Source organism: Oculina patagonica, chromosome 11, assembly GCF_052425735.1.
Source record: "Oculina patagonica isolate OP01 chromosome 11, crgOcupat, whole genome shotgun sequence".
NCBI lineage: Eukaryota > Metazoa > Cnidaria > Anthozoa > Scleractinia > Oculinidae > Oculina > Oculina patagonica.
This window is the reverse complement of record NC_135768.1, coordinates 16,838,902-16,859,980: the sequence shown is the minus strand read 5'-3', so window position 1 is coordinate 16,859,980 and position 21,079 is coordinate 16,838,902. Positions and strand designations below refer to the sequence as shown.

Sequence of the window (21,079 nt, the reverse complement as noted above, 5' to 3'; positions counted from 1 at the left end):
TGTGAAATTTAGTTTGCCCCAGAAATAAACATGGTATATCACCTCGGACTTCTGTTTCTCACGGATTTCTTACAGATACTATTGTATATGTAACGTTAGAAGATTAAATGTTGTGGTTCATTTTATGGCTTTTGCCGAAGTGTTCCACAACAATGTTAATGGCGTGCTGTCATGGTGGCTATATGCCTCCAACAAAAAATCCCAATTAGTTATGTTAATGTGTTTTAAGTTTGAGACCGAATTATTTCAGAGTGAGGGGCAAAAATAAATAAATAAATAAAATATTCTAAAAAAAAAGAAGCAAAAAATTTGTTAGTTCAGTAATAAGGGACAAAAGTTACTGTCAAAGTAGACGCGCAGATAAGTTAACAACAAACATTGTCATAAATTAGTTATAAGTCGCTATAATTATCAAAAAAAAATTTCAGTTGTAGCCTTGTGCTAGTACAGGTTTATGTCTTTTAAATGGCTTCTTTTTGCAAGCGGACCTCTCAGGAAAACGTAATTGGTTAATTTGAATCCGAAATAATGACTGGGTTAAGTTTATAAGGGCCCAACTATATGGCGAATTTCAGCCCGGCTTGCCGGGCTGGAATTTTGTTGCTATTACATGGAGAATTTCAGCCCGGGCTGAACACTTTTAAAATTGAATAATTATCGTGGCCGCCATTTTCTTTCGTTGAAAACCACCACTGAGAATCCGCAAGCTCACTTTCAGCCCGGACTGAAATTTAAAACGCGATGACATGAGGTTTTCCAGCCCGTTTCCCCAAGCCCGTTTCCAGCCCGGGCAATTTCACCCCGGGCTGAAATTCGCCATGTAATCAGGCCCTTAGGCTCCCAAACAAATTGTCAAGTTGATTGCCGAGTCCAGTTGATAGAGTTACGATAATAACAGTCCCGACCTTGATCTTTTAACAATGAGCATAAAATTATTGCTCCTCTTTTTATGTATCCTGGTTTTATCTTAATCAGCGAGAAGACGGACACGTGAGCGAAATTAGCAGGGGGGGTATATGCTTGAAAATTTTGATGTTAATTCCTCTAAAATGACGAAAAATACTAAAAAAAACTAAACTAAATTTCATTTTCATGAAGAAACGTTGCTCAATAAAACTTGCGATGGGACCGTCATTGCTCACCAATCCGTGAAATTTCTCGCTGATTAAGATAAAACCAGGATACATAAAAAGAGGGCCCCCCCACACACACTCTAAAACTTGCTGCGCGGGCCCTGCGTATAATGCCTAAAAGCCAAAAAGAGCTACTTTTCTTCCACTTGTTCACACAAGAGTCTCCTTGCAGTCTTTTAAACTGCCGTTCGAAGCTCACGAAGACGCCAGCAATACAAAAATGAATTGATGGACGAGTTCATAAATGGGACAGTCTCTGTTATCGTCCGTTATTCTCGAGCGCCCTGACCGTCTTCAGATAATCAAAGAGAGCATTCGTATAAGGGGCATTTTGTTAAATTTACAATTCCAAGAACTCCAAGAAAATACATTTTAAATAGTGTATTTCTTCAGTTTCTGGTGAGGAGGATCAGCTTTAATTTGAAACCCAAAGCTAATTGTTCTCTGTCCGTTTACACAACATCTGCTTTGCTGTCTTTAAAACTGCCGTTCGAAGCTCACCAAGGCGCCAACAATACAATATCGGATTAATGGAAGAGTTCATAAATGCCACAGTTTCTGCAAAGGTCCACTCGTTTGTCCAGTGATGAGGGGAAATAACTAAAATTGACAGGGAAATAACTACCGGGCTATAACATAGGATCATCACGATGAAGTAAATAAATGTGTTTTTAACATTCTTAGTCGATTGCAGCGTGGTCGAATCAATGTTTTCGTCATGTATTTCTACAGCTTGGTGCTGAAGGCGTATTTGCAACTGATGTCTTCTAACAATCCGATAGATTACGACATAGCAAACAGTAGAAATTAAAAGGAAGATAACAATACTAATAGCTATGGCAAAATAGTAAACTTTCATGCTCCAAAAAGTTAAGAAAAACGAGAGTAAGTTAATGAACCAAAGGGTGGCTGATGCATACGAAGCGCGCTTTGTTGTCATCACATTCGGATATCGCATGTGATAATGAAGAGCCAAGAACCGATCCACACTTATGGCGGTCATTGTTAAGAGGGAAACACCACATAAAGCAATGGCCATTCTCTTCATTGCCTCGTCCAGCGAACTGTCTCGCGTTAAGTTAGTAGCAATGTAGATGGGCTGTACCACAAGCCCAACAAGAAGGTCTGAGACAGCCAAACTGCAAAGAAAAATCATGGACGGTGAACGAAGCGAAGGAGTTCTCAATATGGCGGCTAGCACCAGAGTGTTGCCAATAATGGATATGAGCATCATTGGTCCATTCAGCACACAGTTAACGATGACGATAGTTTCAGGACTAGAATCATTGCCTCTGCTGCCAAAAAAATCTGCTTGCGATTCGTTTGCCATTTTTGCAGGCCCTCTCTTACTTAATGAATTTAAGCTCACTGTTAATTTTGTCGAGTATCTGCTTTGTTCTTTGGTAAGAATGCTTACAGTGCGGCTACTGTTACCGGGGTCACCCAGACAAAGTTAACCAATCACAAAGTAGAACGGAAACAATAAATTTGACCATTTTTTACTTCAGCCAATGAAGTTGAGTGGAATTGAAGTGTCAAGTGTAGAAGGTTGTATTAATAGCAAGGTCAAAATATTATAATCTTAAGAACTACTATTTGCTAACCACTCACAAAAGACGTACGCAACCTAATATATGCGGTTGTGGTTTAAATTTATCTTTTCTTTTTAATTCAGCTTATGATAATGAATCAGTGAGGGAATGAAAAATAAAAATTAAACTGGTTTCAAAAATTTTAAACCAAAGATAAATTTAAACCAGAACATATATACTTAGATGTTAACAATGCGTGCACAATCGTCGCTCCTCCATTTTTCATCAAATGCTAATGCGAAATTTTAAATAAACATAATAAATATCTTTTATTAAGCTGTCATATTAAAACAAACATTCGTCTTTGAACTATTGCACCACTTTGCCAAGCAATTAACAAAATTGACTGAGGGGCCTGGAAGAATGGCAGCCGATATTTTAGGCAGAAGAGGCAATGATTCTCGTCTTGAAACTGTTGTTATCGTTAACGTCGTCCTGAATGCTCCATTGATGCTCATATTAATGAGACCACGCTGCGATCCACAAAAAATGCTAAAAGCACTTTTATTTACTTCATCGTGATGATCTTATATCATATCCCGGTAGTTATTTCCCCTCATCACTGGATCAGAGGGTGGACCTTAGCAGAAACTGTGGCATTCATGAACTCGTCCATTATTCCGATACTGTATAGTTGGCGCCTTCGCGAGCTTCGAATATTTAAAATACAATTTCTTGAAGTTCTTGAAATTGTGAATTTAGCAATTGAATTGTGAATTTGATCATCTGTTCAAAGACGAAGGTTGCTCGAGAATATGTCACTCATATCACTAGTGGTACGAACAAAATATGATGGAAATGTCAATTTATACTAATAGCTTGTTTTTTTTTTTCGTTATTGATTCTTGAATGCATTATAATTAAAAGTTCCCTTTCAAGTTAAAAGCAAGACTTCTTTGAGAGAATATTTCGACGGCGAAACACGTTTTTGCACAATGCGATCTAATGTATATTTTGTTAAAACACTTAACTTTACCTCGTATTTTGTTTTTTAGTCACTCGAATTTTTTTCTTTCACAGTGCAAACAAAAAGCTTTACATCGTAAAAGAAAAGATGTACATGGATAAATGTAAATGAAATTACGTGACTAAATCAAAATGTGCCCATTTGGCCACTTTGCGGTATTACACTGTCCCTTACATGCCATGGCCATACAATTCGAGTTAAATGCTTTTATGACTCTCACAAATCTCAAGTTCTTCTAACAGCTAGAAAAATCATAAAATAATTTATATAAAAGTGATGATTCGCGAAAATAATACATTTATATACACATATAACTACACATTTAGTATCCTGCTTGTAGTTTTGATACAGTTTGCGTTTTTCTGACGTAATGGAAAAATCAACATCACTCCCCAAAAAGAACGTGTTAGTCTTCCTTTAAACTTTTTTTTTCGATAAAACCTCAATATTTCGTTGATATTAAGGTCGCGCAGGACACTTGCTCATTAATAAATTTACTAGCTAACTTTCTTGAGTGGTTATTATCTAGAAAACTATAATTCGCAGTATTTGAACATCGATTCCTCTAAAACTTATCAAGGATATTAGGGGAGGATGGAATGATATCAAGATTATGTTATTGAGAGATGACCATTTATTGTTGTTACAGACTCTAAAAAGTTAAACAGATTATGCGATTTTGTTTCCGAGTTTTTTGCTAGAATAGCTTCGTGTTCTCCAAATAAAAAAAAAAACTACTATAAGTTATTGGCCTCTAAGAGGGTAACAATGTGAAATTTTGACTTTAAAACGTGCTATATCTTCTACTTGAACAGGTAGTTTCAAAACTCGCAAAAATTCAATTGTTTTACAGAAACAGTAATTTTCTATTGACTTATCTAAAAAAATGAGGTCTTCAGCAACAATCAGACAGTTCAACCTAACCTGAATTATTCAACGAAGCCAAAACTGTTCAAAAGAAGCCAAAAAGAAGATGATGAGCTCGTATTTAGAGAGCACCACATCGCAAATTACAACTGTTAATTAAAAAAACAAATTATCTTACAAATGACAAACTGTTTTTAACTGGGTACAGTATGACTTAAATTTGTCCTCTTATCAGTGGACGAAAACGTCTCCGGCGATGCGTGACACTTGGTGGTTAATGGTAAAACTGATACTATATATAACAATTATCATAAACTGTCAAAAAATGATACTATTTCCTTTTTCTATCATCAAATGTCAGGTACAATTTGTGTTGTCATGGGTAACTTTGTGTTGCTGGATCTGTGTTAATTACTTCAAGTGCCAGCTTCAGCTGTATTTGAACTGCAAAGCCTCGATGAACAAAAACGTTTTGAATTTCCATGCGTACGTGAGGAAGAACCCATCTAAGTGATACAGAAGGGCTATCAATTTACAAATTTTTGACGCCCGCGTTACCTGGGAGGTTTGGTTTTGGGTTTGCCTAAATATATGTATTAAAAAACATGTTAGCTTTGACACAAAAATGCTTTTGTGCGTAATCGCCGACTTCTCAGTTTTTGTCAGTAAACAAAATTTAAAAGCAACAGATCTTACGAATTCAAAGGTGTCACCTTGTTCTGTTTCAAACTATTAAATGACAACTGTTTAAAATTCACCTGTCACAGAGAGCAGGAAATGTTATGCTAATGCGAGATTATCCAATATTAAATCAGTCATGCTAAATAAAATTTGTCGAGTTGTTGCACAATTTTACCAAGCACTCGACAAAATTAACAGTGCGCATAAATTCATTAGGTAAGAGTGGGTCTGCAAGGATGGAAAACGAATCACATGTTGAGTTTTCAGGCAGTAGAGGCAATGATTCGCGTCTTGAAACTATCGCCATCATAAACTGTGTTCTAAATGGGCCATTGATGCTCATATCCATTATTGGAAACACTCTGGTGCTAGCCGCCATATTGAGAACTCCTTCGCTTCGTTCACCGTCCATGATTTTACTATCCAGTCTGGCTGTCTCAGACCTTCTTGTTGGGCTTGTCGTACAACCGATTTACATTGGTACTAGACTAGCGGAAGACAGTTCGCTGAACGAGGCAATGGAGAGAATGGCCTTTGCTTTATGTGGTGTTTCCCTCTTAACAATGACCGCCATAAGTGTAGATCGGTTCTTGGCTCTTCATTATCACATGCGATATCCAAACTTGATGACTACACATCGTGCTATGTATATATCAGCAACCCTTTGGTTCATAAACTTAATTATATCATTCGGGTTTTGGAGCATGAATTTTTACTATTTTGCCATAAGTATTAGTATTGTTATTTTTCTTTTAATTTCTACTGTTTGCTATATCGTAATATATCGAATTGTTAGAAGACATCAGTTGCAAATACACCTTCAACTCCAAGTTGTAGAAAATTTTAATGAGACCAGGCTGCGGTCGACTAAGAATGCTAAAAACACATTTATTTACTTCATCGTGATGATCTTATGTTATAGCCCGGTAGTTATTTCCTTATCAATTTTAGTTATTTCCCCTCATCACTGGAAAAACGAGTGGACCTTAGCAGAAACTGTGGCATTTATGAACTCGTCCATTAATCCGATATTGTATTGCTGGCGCCTTGGTGAGCTTCGAAGGGCAGTTGTCAAGACAGCAAAGCAGATGTTATGTCAAAAGACGGAGGACAACTAGCTTACTTTGGGTTTCAAAGCTGATCTTCCTCAACAGAAACTAGAAATACCCTATTTAAAATGCAATTTATTGGAGATCTGGGAATTGTAAATTTTACAAAACGCCTCATACATGAATTCTCTCTTTGATCATCTGAAGACGAAAGTTGCTCGAGAATTTGTCATTCGTTACACTAGTGGTAAACGAACAAACTATAACGGTAATGCTAATTGATAATAATAGCTTGAATTTTTTCCGTATTCAATTATTGAATACTGTAAAACTGATGTCAATCTTTGTAATCCATGTTTTAAATGTACAACTCTTTTTCTACCTGCACAGCAGTCATGTGACAATTTCCTCTTGGACGAGAAGGGCCTTGAAAGATATTTAAATATGAGACGACAAGTCATTTTAAAAACTGTCTAGATAACAATAACGTGCAACCGTTGCAGGTTAATAATTTAATAAAAAGGAGTATGTCAAATATCTACTCACTATCATGACCGGAAAGTTGTCTTTATTTCGCTGTGCGTAAAATGGTTTGATGCTTTAAAAAATAGGAAAAAGATACTGAGGTTTTGAAAACCTTTAAATAGGTTTCGAGGCAGTCTAACACGTATTAATTTTTACAAGATAAACCCGCTTTCGCCTTTGTAAAATTTACGGTTATGTGTAAACAAACTACTTGTCTTAGGTAGTTGATTAAGATGTCAACTATCAAAAATGTGTTATTCTGCATAACTCAAAGTAAAGTGTTGAAGGTAATATTTTTGTGGGGGCAGAGCCCGCACATTGTCATCGACTGAGGGATTTATTTATTTATTTGTGCGTGGGTTTGCTTGTGTCACGTGGTCTTCTGCGAGAGATCCTGGGGATGAGTCGGCGGTCTTGTCGAGTAGGCCATATTGGATTTTGGCGTGTCGTTTCGTGTGGTTTCTTTGATTTCAGCTGTTCCTGTAGTTGCTCGTCATTACAGCAGCTCACGAAGTCATACTAGCCAACATTTCGTTTGGCTGGAAGTCTGTGCAGGTTGCACATCAATTCAAGAGGAGCTTTTACGCTTACGCAAGCCAATATTGAGAGCCGCAAAAGCGATGTAATGATCGATCTCTTTCGTATCTGTCGAGCTAGCGTCGTACATGTAGGAATATTCGAAAACTAAATCGGGTTTCACATAAGCTTCATTAACGATGGATCTATCTAGAAACCAGAGCGTTGGCTAAAATCGAGTGCGTGGCTGCTTGTTCGGAACAAAATGAAGAGCTTTTCAGATGAAACAGCACAATTTAATACATTTGTACTTGAATCAGTCTATATGGCTATATGTTCTGATATATGTAAATTATTCTGCAATGCATACCTACGTCCGGAGCGATATAATAAACAAACCATTTTAGTGCTACTGGTTAAAAAAGAAAAAAAAAAGGAAAAAGAAAAAACTTGTCTCCTCTGGGATTCGAACTCGGGACCTCTCGCGACCTCTCGTTCCCCAGTCAGATGCCTACCCAAGTGTGCTACTCTGACATACTTAATAACGTAAGGCGAAAATATCTTACATCAATGTAATAGACATTCCGCTGTTTATCTGTTATCATGTGCATCAAAGAAATGTTTGAATCACCTGCTGCTCATAAATTTTCAAGGAATGAATTTGCAAAAAATCGCAAAGATTATTTGCCGCAATAAATAGCAGCCTTAAGGTAATTGAATGTACTTAATGAATTCACAAAAAAGAAGAATCAAATTTGAAATTATCAAGCCCCCACACGTACGCATCGCGGACCGATTTTTGTAATCACCTACAAAAGAGGCGCGCTGCGTATTGTGTACTTATATATTGCGTGCGTAATCGTCCGTTGCTCAGTTCACGCAAGAAACAATTTTTTTAAGCAAGAGCGAATTTTTCTAAACCGTAAGGGTGTCACTGTGTTCCATGTTTTAAATCAACAATGATTTAAACTACCCCAGTTAAATAAAGACAGCAGATAATGTTATGCTAATACGAGACTAAAAAATCTTTTAAGTACAACATTTGCAAAGCTGTTCCACCAGTTAGCAAACACACAAACAAAATTGGCAGTGTGCTTAAATTCAACACGTAAGAGAGTGGCGTGCAAGGATGGCAAACGAATCAAAAACCGATTTTTCAGGCAGCAGAGTCGATGATTCTGGTCCTGAAACTATTGCTATCGTTAACGTCGTCCTTAATGCTCCATTCATGCTCATATCCATTATTGGCAACACTCTGGTGTTAGCCGCCATATTAAGGACTCATTCACTTCGTTCACCGTCCATAATTTTGCTCTGCAGTTTGGCTGCATCAGACCTCCTTGTTGGACTTATCGTACAACCAGTTTACGTTGCTCACCAGATAACGGATAACGGTTCTCTGCATAAGGCAGGAAATACATTAGCGTATTTTGCGTCGGGAGCGTCACTTACAACAATGACAGCCATAAGTGTGGATCGGTTCTTGGCTCTTCATTATCACATGCGATATCCGAATTTGATGACTACACAGCGCGCAATGTATACATCAGCAACTCTTTGGTTCATTACCTTCATTTTATCCTTTCTAACCTTTTGGAACATAAACGCGTATTATTTTGTTATAGCTATTAGTATTGCCATCTGCCTCTTAATTTCCACATTTTGTTACATCCGAATCTATAGGATTGTCAGACGCCATCAGTTGGAAATTCAAGCTCAACAACATGTCGTCGAAATAAATGCCGTAAATGCCTTAAACTTGAAGCGATCAACAAAAAGTGCCAAAACAACTTTTATATACTACATCGTAATGATGTTGTGCTATTCCCCGACGTTTATTGTCGTGTCGGCTTCCTTAAGCTGGTCACACGTGTGGAAATTGGCAGAGACTGTGGCATTTATGAACTCGTCCATCAATCCATTTTTGTATTGCTGGCGCCTTCGTGATCTTCGAACGGCCATTGTAAAGACAGCAAGAAAAATCGTGTGTAAACAAATCCAAGAAAATTAGCTATTTTATTGTTTTAATAATCTTTATTTAAAAACACGGTCAGATCATCAGCTATATCAAATCGCAACATATAATGCTTGGTACTTGTTTGGTATTCTTGTTAACGGAGGTAAAAATACGGTTTTAAAATATCATTTGGCTTTAACTCATTCGCATAAATAATTGGACTTTTTTTTAGTGGAGACAAAATAGTTAACATAACAACAGTTCATAAACATTGCTATGAAACAGCTTCGACAAAAGGCTCGAGCTCAAAACAATGCTCATATCTTGTAGCGCAAAAAGGTTTAGGATAGGATATAATTATAATCTTATTTCGTTTCATAAGTAATCTTAACTACAAGAATTCCCTCCAAACATCATTAACAAACAGAAATTCAGGACGATCTAGCAAGTTTTTTTTTTTGAAGGGGTGGGGGGGGGGGGTGACGGTGAATTACACATCGACTGTACCTAAATTAGTTACAATGAAGGGAAGTGTAAACTTCGTTTACCAACTGCATAAATAAAAAGAGATTTTCGCGGATGACGGAGTTACATCTTGTAGGATTATTGCCAATCGCTTTCATGGAAGGTAATCAATTGTTGACGAGCTTATATCTTTAAGTTTGTAAGTATCCTTATAGTTTCATTTATAACATTATAAGCCGAAAGAACCTTTACATTTGCACATCTGTCACCATGTACTATGCTATGTCAACATACACTTGGTCGAATTTGGATGTTTTACGTAAGGTGCAGTTGCCTCATCCTTCATAAAATACGCCTTTTTTGCTATTATACAACAAAGTTATATCTTTCTAGTCGAAGCTTGTTCGTCAAGCTATTGGACCAAATATTCAGCAACACGACATTTTACCCAATTGCATTTTACCCAAAACTATAAGATGGTCAGACATCATCAATTACAAACTCACGCTCAACAACAAGTCGTGAAAATAAATGAAGAAGATAACCAAAACATGAAGCGATCAACGAAAATTGCAAACTGAAAACCACTTTTATTTATTACATCGTAATGATTGTTGGCGTGTCAGCTTCAGCAATGTTCAATCACTGGACAAACGCATGAACGTTAACAGAGACTGTTGAATTTATGAACTCGTCCATCAATCCATTTTTGTATTGCTGGTGACTTCGTGAGCTACGAACGGCACTAAAACGAGAGCAAGAAAACGCTTGTTTTTAGGCTTTTAGGCATTAAACGTTCATCTCTCTTAGCAAAAGGGAGAAACACCTTTTTTAAAAGTTTGAGGCCGAAGATTTTTTTCCGGCCTCAAACTCAAAACACATTTGCATAACTAATTGGGACTTTTTGGAGGAGGATATAGTTACCATGACAACACGCCATAAACATTGTAGTGGACAACTTTGGCAAAAGCCATAGAATGAACCAGAAATTGAAACTTCTATCTTTTCATATACAATATAAACTATAAGAAATCTGTGAGAAACAGAAGTTCGAGGTAATCTATAATGTTTCTTTTTGGGGGCAAAATGAATTTCACATCGACTTTTGCGAGATAAGTAAAATTGTACTAAAGTGTAAGCTACATTTACCAACTTGCATTAGCATAAAGAGGAATTGTCTCGGTTGGGTTTCATCTTACCATCTTTAAACATGATCGCTAATCACTTTTATGGGGTGGTGGATTTATCTTTAATGTTGCTTACATTTAAGCTTCTTTCTCGTTCCGTTAACAACATTACAAACCAAAGATGCCTTGAATTTGGATATATAAAAGAATAATATTCAAGTTCAAGAATAATATTTGAGAAGCTGTTGGTCAAACGCTCACCAACACCGCTTTGCTTTAATTTCAAACCGTGAGAGTGTGGGTGGGAGGGTATCAAACACATCAGCAACTAATTTATTGTAGCAGTAAGGCCAATAGTTTTTACCTCGATAAAATTATAGTCATCTCAAACTGAGTACCTGAATGCTGCGTGGCACGTTTTTCAAATTTTGCACTTCCCACTTCAATTGAAAATTTGCAATTTTCTTGAAGTAATGTTTCTAACATTAATTAAGTTCCCTTTTAGCAGTTTTGATAACTTGGCGGTTATTTGACGTAATGGGAAAATCGACACATCTAAGCGGCGGATCACTCGCGTCAAAAGAAACAAGGCGGATAACTTGCCTTAAAGAAAAAAAAAGTGTTTGTCTACCTCGAAACTTTTTTTTTCGAAGAAACCTCAAAATTTTGTTGATAAAAAATTCAGTTTTAACCCATTTACGTATAATATTTGTGGTTGTCATGGTGATTTTCAGTTTAATACCAAATTTAATAACGCGGTTGCATGCCTTAAAAACGCTAAGTCATGAGGGTAAATAAGTGTTTAAACAATTTAACGACTTTTCAGTGGCCACTATTGCTTGAATGTTTTTAGTGCATGGGCGCTTACGAGTTTACAGGCAAAAACGAGTTCTCGGCAGTAAAAGGTTTCTCGACAAAATGCAAATGTTAAAATGGCGGTAGAAAAATCTTAGCAGGTGCATAAATAGGAAAAATGACACTTTAATGACAACCAAGTAAAAATTGGTTTTCGCTGTATTAAAATGGGCTCATAAGCAATAATCTAGGTACTACTGTGTTTCTCTGAAACTTTAAACGAGGCCAACTTACTTTCGTTCAAGATAAAGGGCTGTCTAACAAGCAACTTGAGTTTCAGGTGGGTTCTTTGAGACGCAATTGTCGCGAAAAGTGTATACATTCAGCCAAGCCTTTGTAATATTTATCAACTAGTATTATTTGTAGAAATAGCAGGTTAAAATTTTTAGTCACCCACAAAAATGGCAATCTAATTTAATGTTTTGTTTTGCGTGGTAATTGTCGCTTTCTCAGTTTTTACGGTGAACAAAATTTAATAGCAACAGATCGCTCGAATTCAAAGGGTTGTTACCGTGTTTTATGTTATTAATCGACAACAGTTTAAAATTCACCTGTCACAGACAGCATGAAATTGGATTATGCTAATTCGAGACTAAATGTTATTTGAGCAGCCATAAAGAACACAATTTGCTGACCTATTCCTGATTTTACCAAGCACTCAAAACAATTGACAGCGCGCTTAAATTCATAACGTAAGAGAGGGCCTTCAAGGATGGCAAACAAATCATATGTTGATTTTTCAGGCAGTAGAGGCAATGATTTTCGTCTCTAAACTATCATCATCACTATCTGTGTAATGAATGTACCGCTAAGTCTCATATCCATTATTGGCAATACTCTGGTGCTAGCCGCCATATTGAGGACACCTACGCTTCGTTCACCGTCCATTGTTTTGCTTTGCAGCTTAGCAGCTTCAGACATTATAGTTGGCTTCTTCGTACAGCCGCTTTACATTACCTTTAAGGTAACAAAAAATCCTACGGTTTTCCGGGCACTTTCAATAATGGCCGCATCTGGAACTGGCGTCTCGCTACTTATTATGACAGCCATAAGTGTGGATCGGTTCCTTGCTCTTCATTGTCACATGCGATATCCAAATTTGTTTACAACGCATCGCGCTGTGTATATATCAGCAACTCTTTGGTTCATCAGCTTTCTGTTATCATTGTTGACGTTTTGGAATACGAATGCTTACTATTCTGTTGCAGCTATAAGCATTGTTATTTGTATCTTACTATCCACTGTTTGCTACATCCGAATCTATGGGATTGTTCGTCGGCATCAGCTACAAATTCACGTTCAACAACAGTCTGTGCACACTTCCATTGCTGAAAATACTACAAACATGCTGCGATCGACTAAAAATGCAACGAACGCCTTCATATATTACATTGTAATGATTGTGTGTTATACACCATTGTTTATTAACATGTTAATCTTATATATTTCTCCTTATCACTGGTCAAAAGCGTGGTTCTTAGCCGACACTGTTGCATTTATGAACTCTTCCATTAATCCAGTTTTGTATTGCTGGCGTCTACGCGAGCTTCGAACGGCAGTTGCAAAGACAGCAAGGCAGATGTTATGTAAACAAACGGAGGAAAGCTAGCTAACTTTGGGTTTAAAGTTGATCCTCCGCAAAAAAAAAAAAAAAAAAAAAACTAGAAAGACACTATTTCTTGGAATTGTAAACTTAACAAACTTCTCATGTATGAATGTTTCCTTTGATTATCTTAAGACGGAGGATGCTTGAGAAATTGTCACTCGTAACACTGCGGCGCGAAAAAGTGGGACGACTGACAAACTATTATGATGATGACAATTGATATTAATAGCTAGAAATATTTTTGCAATTATTTCTTGAATACTGTATGACTGATATCAATCTTTGAAAGCCAAAAACCATATCCACTCTTCTACTTGCACTTTTGTGTAATGATTTCATCCTGGACGAGAAAGGACTGGTTCTCAGTCCCAGGTCCCCTGAAAGATACTTAAATATTAGACGACTCTTTTAAAAAAAACAGTCTAGGTAACAATAACGGGAAATTGTGCAGGTTAATATACGTTTAAGCGCGCAACCCCTAATAAGCGCCCACCTCGAATACGCGCCCACCTTGAAGGAAGGAAAAAAGTTAATAAGCGCCCAGCCTCGAATAAGCGCTCAAACGAATAAATACGGTATTAAAAACAATGTATGTCGAAACTCTACTTACCATCATGGCAAGAAAGTTATCTTTATTTCGTTGTGTGTAGAATGGGTTGATACTTTAGTAAATAGCCAAGAGATACTGAGGTTTCGAGAAGCTTTAAACAGGTTTCGAGGCAGTCTTAACACTTATTTAAATTTACAAGGTAAACCCACTTTCGACAAATTTACAATTTATGGCTGTGTATAAACAGGGAAGTTGTTTTAGGGGGATGATTAAGACGTCCACTATTGCAATCATTGGACAAACGAGTGGACCTGCGCAGAAACTGTTACATTTATGAGCTCGTCCATCAACCCATTTTTGTATTGCTGGCGCCTTCGTGATCTTCTAACGGCCATTGTAAGAGAGAAGGTGAGGATGGCAAACAAATAAGAAACCAATTTATTGTGTCCCTACAGTTAATAATTCTTGTTCCGCTGAAATTATTGTTCTCCTAAACTGAGAAGGGAGTGGTAAATGACACGTGTAAATTTGAATTTCAATTCTCTAATTGAAAATTTTTCATTTTCTTGCAGTAATCGTTCTCAGATAATTTTAGTATCCTGCTTTTTGTTTTGATAACTTGGAGGCTCTCTGACGCAATGGAAAAATAAACAAATCCTAGATGGTGGAACACTCTTCCCAAAAGGAACTCCCCAAAGTCCGCATTGAAACTTTTCTTCATTAAAACCTCAATATTTCGTTTATATTAACTTCAGTTTTAACAAACAAGAAAGGCTTATCGTACTATGTGAAAAGTAGACTTAGCAACAGATGAGTTAAAAATACGGAACTTTATACAGTGTACGGGTTGGGAAATATATTTGCGTTGGCTCTCTGGGCTGGCGTTATTTTTATTTGCTAAAACGGCGCTGTTGAGTCTCAAAAAGGACGAAACAGCTGTTCGCGGTTGCAATCCTGCTGTATCGGTTCTAGTCGTGTGGGTGTCTTGCAAAGTCTACTTTTCACGTAGTACGATCAGCCTTTCTTGTTTGTAATTTCATTTTATTTGCCGATCAGATCTCTCAGCAGATCCTACGTATTACAGCATTATCGTTTGCGGTCCCTCGCTGTTTTAGTCTCAGTTTTAACCTATTTTGCGCTGGTCATTTTCAATTTCACACCAAGTTTCAAAACGCGGTTACCATTAAAACGCCAATTCACGTTAGCAAATATTTTCACACACAGCATGTTTTGGGAAAGTCGTGACTTCTGGCCACTATTGTTTGAATATTGTTAGTGCATTGGCATTAACAAGTTGACGAGTGGAGGTTGGTGCTTAGTCAAAGGTCTCTCGACATGATGCACCTGGCGAGATGAGGCGTCTAATGACTAGACTTAGGAAATACAGAGTTTCCGAAAAACTTTTAACAAGGCAACCCTTTTTCTCAAGTTAACAGGCTGTATAACAAGCAGCTTGGGTTTTAGGTGGGTTCTTTATTTAAACGCAAGTGTCGCCAAAAGCCGTGAAAATATTCAGCAAAACCTATGTTATATTTATCAACTGGTATTAAATTGAGAAAGAGTAGGATGAAATGTTAGTCAATCAATTAATGGCACGCTACTCTAACAACTAAAAGCTAACACTCACAAAAAGGCACCCGTACGCTGCTCTAATGTTTTGTTTTGCGTGAGTAATTGCCGCCTTCTCAGTTATCGTTGCTAAACAAATTTAACCCTATCCAGACCGGGGGGAGGGGGGGGTCGGAAAGTGCCCGCGCTGACTTTGAACGCTTATAACTTTTTTAATATTCAGCCAAACGCTGTCAAACTTTACGATTTTATCTAAAATTTATCTGGGAACAATTTGATATGATAGGTTGCTGTGTCAGGAACTTGAAGTCACCATGGCAACGGCATTTTGATAGGCATGCTTTCCCAAATTTGTGAATTTCGTGTTTCTATTAATGGAAATTAACTTTAATGCAATTATTTTCACCATTTTACGGATTTTAAGAACAGTTTTATTGATTTTGAGTACTTTGCAGTAATTTTTGGCGGTTTTCTGACGTTTTGGAAAAATTTCGAAATCCAAGATGGCGGATCCAAGATGGCGGCTGTTTTGACATTATGATGTAATTATCACGTGATGTGACGTCATTATCCCACGTGACGTATATCAAAAAGTTAGATTTTCGGGCATACTATATATTCTGTAAGTTACATTGTGATTGCTTAAATATTCTGGAAATTACGGAGGCGGGCGGAATCCCCCCCCCCCCCCCAGGTCTGAAAAGATCCAAAAAAGCCCGGTCTGAATAGGGTTAAAAGCAACAGATCTCTCGAATTTCAAAGGCTGTAACCGTGTTTCATGTTATTGTTATTAATCAATAACGATTCAGAAATTCACCTGTGACAGATAGTTGGACAATGTTATGCTAATGGGAGACCATTACCTTTTCTATGTAGTCATAATAAAGAACAACATTTGCCTTGCTGTTCCAACATTTTACCCAAGCACGCAACAAAATTGACAGTGTTGTAAATTCAAAAAAACATAGAAGAGGATACAACGATGGAAAACGAATCAGAAACTGGTTTTTCACACAGTAGAGGCGACAATTCCCGTCCTGAAACTATCGTTGTCATTAACTGCTTTCTTAATGGACCACTGATGCCCATATCCATTATTGGCAACACTCTGGTACTAGCCGTCATATTGAGGACACCTTCGCTTCGTTCGCCGTCCATTATTTTGCTTGCTTTGCAGTTTAGCTGCTTCGGACTTTATAGTTGGGTTTTTCGTACAGCCGCTTTACATTGCTTCTAAAGTAACAAAAAATCATGTGGTGTACGAGGCCCTTTCCATACTGGCCGCATCTGGAACTGGCGTCTCGCTTCTTATAATGACAGTCATAAGTGTGGATCGGTTCTTGGCTCTTCATTATCACATGCGATATTCCAATATGATGACCGTACATCGTACTCTTTGGTTCCTTTGCTTTCTGCTATCATTGTTGACGTTTTGGAATATGAATGCTTATTATTTTGTTGCAGCCATTAGTATTGTTATTTGTCTCTTTATATCCACTGTTTGTTACATCAGAATTTATGGCATTGTTAGACAGCATCAGCTACAGATTCATGTTCAACAACAGGCTGTGGAAAATTTAAATGCTGAAAATAATCGGAACATGCTGCGATCGACTAAAAGTGCAAAAAACACCTTTATATATTACATCATAATGATTCTATGTTATACACCTTTGTTTATTAATATGTTAATCTTATTTATTTCTCCTGATCAGTGGACAAACGCGTGGACCTTAGCAGAAACTGTGGCATTTATGAACTCGTCCATCAATCCATTTTTGTACTGTTGGCGTCTTTGCGAGCTTCGAACGGCAGTTGTAAAGACAGCAAGGGAGATGTTATGTAAACAGACGGAGGACAACTAGCTAACTTTGGCTTTCAAAGTTGATCCTCCTGAACAGGAACTAGAAACACACTATTTAAAATGTAATTTCTTAGAATTGTAAATTTAACTTAAGTCTCATGTAGAATGTTCTCTTTGATCATCTGAAGGCAGAGGTTGCTCAAGAATTTGTCACTCGTAACACTGCCGCGCGAAATAGTGGTTCGAACAAACAATTATGATGATGTCAATTGATAATAATAGCTTGAATTATTTTCGCAAATAATTCTTGAAAAACTAATATTCTTTGATAGAGTAAAAACCCTGTTGTACAATCTTTTTATACTGCTGCGTGTTTTCTACCTGTACTGTCGCGTAACGATTTCCTATACCCTTTCTGCCAATTTAATCGATTTTAAGAATAATTTCTCTCGAGGTATTGGACCAGGCCCTTAACAACACCGTGTTTTAATTTTAAAACGTTAGAGAGACGGTGGGAGGATGAAAGACAAATCAGAAACTAATTTTACAGTGGCAGTACAGCTGAAACTATTGTCATCCTCAAGTGAGAAGGGAATGGTGCATGGCACGTTTTCCAAACTTTGAATTTCCTTTCTCTAATTGGAATTTTTTAATTTCCTTGCAGTTATCGTTCTCGGATAATTTTTGTATCCTGCTACTAGTTTTGATATTTTTGCGGCTCTCTGACGCAATGGAAAAATCAACAAATCCAAGATGGTGGAACACTCTCCCCAAAAGAAACGTGATAGTTCGCATTGATACTTTTTCCTAGATAAAACCTCAATATTCCGTTTATATTAGCTTCAGTTTTAACCCATTTTGCGCTTAATGTTTTTGAAGACGTGGTTGCATTTCTAACGCCATGTCACGATAGCAAATATTTGACACACAGAATGTTCACAGGGAGGTCGTGTCTTCTGGCTACTATGGTTTGAATGGTGTTAGTGTAGTCTATAACGAGTCTATAATGAATCTATAACGAGTGCCCGTGAGTTGAGAAGTGGAGGTTGGTGCTTAGTCAAAGGTCTCTCGACATGATGCACCTGGCGAGATGACGCGTCTTATGACTAGCAGGTGGATGAGTAGGGAAAATGTCACATAAATTACAACTAGAAAAAAAAACATTTTTTGGCTATGTGCAAAATGGACTGATAAGCTATAATTAAGTTTCTGAAAACTTTTAACAGGGCAAACCTTTTTTTCAAGTTAACAGGCTGTATAACAAGCAACTTGGGTTTTAGGTGGGTTCTTTATTTAGACGCGTGTCACTAAAAGCCGTGTAAATATTCAGCAAAACCTATGTAATATTTACCAACAAGTATTAAATTTAGAAAGAGTAGGAAAAAATGTTAGTCAATCACTTAATGGCACGCTACTCTAACAACTAAAAGTTATCACTCACAAAAGAACACGCACGCTACCAACTGTTTTGCGTGAGTAATTGCCGCCTTCTCGGTTATCGTCGCTAAACAAAATTTTAAAGCAACAGATCTCTCGAATTTCAAAGGCTGTAACCGTGTTTCATGTTATTAATCAATAGTGATTCAGAGCTTTTCCTGTGACAGTCAGTTGGATAATGTTATGCTAATGCAAGGCCATTATCCTTTTTGAAGAAGTCAAAATAAAGAACGCAATTTGTCTTGCTTTTCCAATTTTTTACCAAGCACGCAACCAAAAATACAGTGTTGTATTTTCAAAAACCATAGAGGAGGATACAACGATGACAAACGAATCAGAAACTGATTTCTCACACAGTAGTGGCGACAGTTCTCGTACTGAAACTATCGTTATCATTAACTGCTTTCTTAATGGACCACTGATGCCCATATCCATTATTGGCAACACTCTGGTGTTAGCCGCCATATTGAGGACTCCTTCGCTTCGTTCACCGTCCGTACTTTTCCTTTGCAGTTTAGCTGCTTCGGACTCAATAGTTGGCTTCTTCGTACAGCCGCTTTACATTGCTTCTCAAGTAACAAGAAATCTTATGGTATACCATGCACTTTCCATTATGGCCGCATCTGGAACTGGCGTCTCGCTTTTTATAATGACAGCCATAAGTGTGGACCGGTTCTTGGTTCTTCATTATCACATGCGATATCCAAATTTGATGACTACACAGCGCGCTATGTTTATATCCGCAACTCTTTGGTTCATTAGCTTTCTGCTTTCTTTTTTCACGTTTTGGAAGATGAATGCTTATTATTCTGTTGCAGCTTTTAGTATTGTTATTTGTCTTTTACTATCTACTTTTTGTTACATCCGAATCTATTCGATTGTTCGTCGGCATCAGCTACAAATTCACGTTCAACAACAGGCTGTGCGAACGTTTAATGCTGAAAATACTCAGAACATGCTGCGATAGACAAAAAGTGCAAAAAACACTTTTATATATTACATCATATTGATTTTGTGTTATACACCATTGTTTATTAACATGTTAATCTTATTTATTTCCCCTCATCACTGGACCAACGCTTGGTACTTTACTGATACTATAGCATTTATGAACTCATCCATTAATCCATTTCTGTATTGTTGGCGCCTTCGCGAGCTTCGAACGGCAGTTACAAAGACAGCAAAACAGATGTTATGTAAACAGACGGACGGCAACTAGCTTGCTTTGGGTTCAGTTGATTCTTTTCAACGGAAACTAGAAAGACACTACTCAAAGTGTAAAAATAGAACTGTCAATTAAATAAACGCCTCATGTATGGCTGTTTTCTTTGATCATCCGAAGACGAGGGCTGCTCCAGAAGTCCAACACGTTTCTTATTTCAGGCAATCGATCCACCAACTTGGATTTTTTTTATTTTTCCGGGTTGATAATAATGATAATTAAAAATAATAGTATCAATTAACGATTTTCACCTGCGCATTACAATATTTGTAAAAAAGCCCTTTAAGTAAATTAATATGCTAAACTACATCTTTGGCGAGGATGGGAGTGGGGCTGGTGGGAAAGAAAAGCACTAAGATTGACCCAAGTGCTATCACAACTATAAAAAGGTGATAATGACTTTAAAAAATTCCCGCAAGAAAGTTCAAAAGAACCAATTAAGAAAAACAGAATATTAAAAATTTGGAAAAATACCATCCCAATTTTTTTCCAATAAAAATATCAAGCCACATCAACAGTAACACGTTATTATGCTGAGTTATTATATCGGGATGTTCAGGTGTTCAGGTGGGGCGACAAAGTTGCGTAGCTTTGATTAAAAAAAGAAATTTGAATGTTTTAAGTGTACTCCTCTCCCGTTCTAAGAAGTTATGCTCATTATATTACCATATTAATTAAGACATATTTGCCTATCGCTTAGTTAGGAGATGTATCGGCGACGATCTAAAGTAATAAAGTAATAGATCCGCTTAATAAAAACACCTTTCATCGTGCACCAGTTTCATTATGGCAACACATAAACTGAAAAACTATTTTATTGTTTCTTGCTCGCCTGTAAATGCGGTTAAAATTGACGATCCAAACTTATTGTAGCATATATCGTCTGTAACTGATCATTAATTACAATAGCATTCTTCTGCCACAAGCCAGCGATCATTTCATTGACGGAAAACTTATACTTTTCAAATACAAAGCTGAATCCGAAGCTGTTGTCATCGTAAACTGTGTCTTCGATACGCCATTGATGCTCATATCTATTACATACATGTATCTATTACAGTTTCATACACACAAAGTTGTTTTTTAGAGAGCATTAAATTAACCTCGAATTAACAAATCGACCAAATTTTTCCATGGTCTACAGTCTTATAGACCAT

The 21,079-nt window shown here is 37.1% G+C and overlaps 5 protein-coding genes and 2 pseudogenes across 5 annotated transcripts in view; 6 read left to right on the top strand and 1 right to left on the bottom strand.

The window, feature by feature from the left end:
- Positions 1 to 21,079, top strand: part of LOC144630341 (alpha-1,6-mannosylglycoprotein 6-beta-N-acetylglucosaminyltransferase A-like) — a 241,034-nt gene that overhangs the window by 68,229 nt on the left and 151,726 nt on the right. The gene's annotated exons all lie outside the window — the stretch shown is intronic.
- Positions 1,567 to 2,463, bottom strand: LOC144629994 (melanocyte-stimulating hormone receptor-like). Its single transcript, XM_078488254.1, has one exon. It carries the CDS (start codon positions 2,461 to 2,463, stop codon positions 1,567 to 1,569), a length of 897 nt encoding a protein of 298 aa, XP_078344380.1.
- LOC144630397 (melanocyte-stimulating hormone receptor-like) lies at positions 5,411 to 6,358 on the top strand. The gene has a single exon (XM_078488763.1). The coding sequence runs from the start codon at positions 5,477 to 5,479 to the stop codon at positions 6,356 to 6,358; it is 882 nt and encodes a 293-aa protein (XP_078344889.1). The 5' UTR covers positions 5,411 to 5,476.
- LOC144630874 (melanocyte-stimulating hormone receptor-like) lies at positions 8,460 to 9,341 on the top strand. Its single transcript, XM_078489246.1, has one exon. The coding sequence runs from the start codon at positions 8,460 to 8,462 to the stop codon at positions 9,339 to 9,341; it is 882 nt and encodes a 293-aa protein (XP_078345372.1).
- On the top strand, positions 12,385 to 13,483 carry LOC144631011 (melanocyte-stimulating hormone receptor-like). Its single transcript, XM_078489372.1, has one exon. The coding sequence runs from the start codon at positions 12,531 to 12,533 to the stop codon at positions 13,341 to 13,343; it is 813 nt and encodes a 270-aa protein (XP_078345498.1). The 5' UTR covers positions 12,385 to 12,530; the 3' UTR covers positions 13,344 to 13,483.
- Positions 16,442 to 17,324, top strand: LOC144630185 (melanocyte-stimulating hormone receptor-like; annotated as a pseudogene).
- On the top strand, positions 19,022 to 19,944 carry LOC144631225 (melanocyte-stimulating hormone receptor-like; annotated as a pseudogene).

Coding starts and splice junctions, on each gene's coding strand:
- LOC144629994 (XM_078488254.1), bottom strand. CDS start 2,463: ATGGCAAACGAATCGCAAGCAGATTTTTTTGGCAGCAGAGGCAATGAT.
- LOC144630397 (XM_078488763.1), top strand. CDS start 5,477: ATGGAAAACGAATCACATGTTGAGTTTTCAGGCAGTAGAGGCAATGAT.
- LOC144630874 (XM_078489246.1), top strand. CDS start 8,460: ATGGCAAACGAATCAAAAACCGATTTTTCAGGCAGCAGAGTCGATGAT.
- LOC144631011 (XM_078489372.1), top strand. CDS start 12,531: ATGAATGTACCGCTAAGTCTCATATCCATTATTGGCAATACTCTGGTG.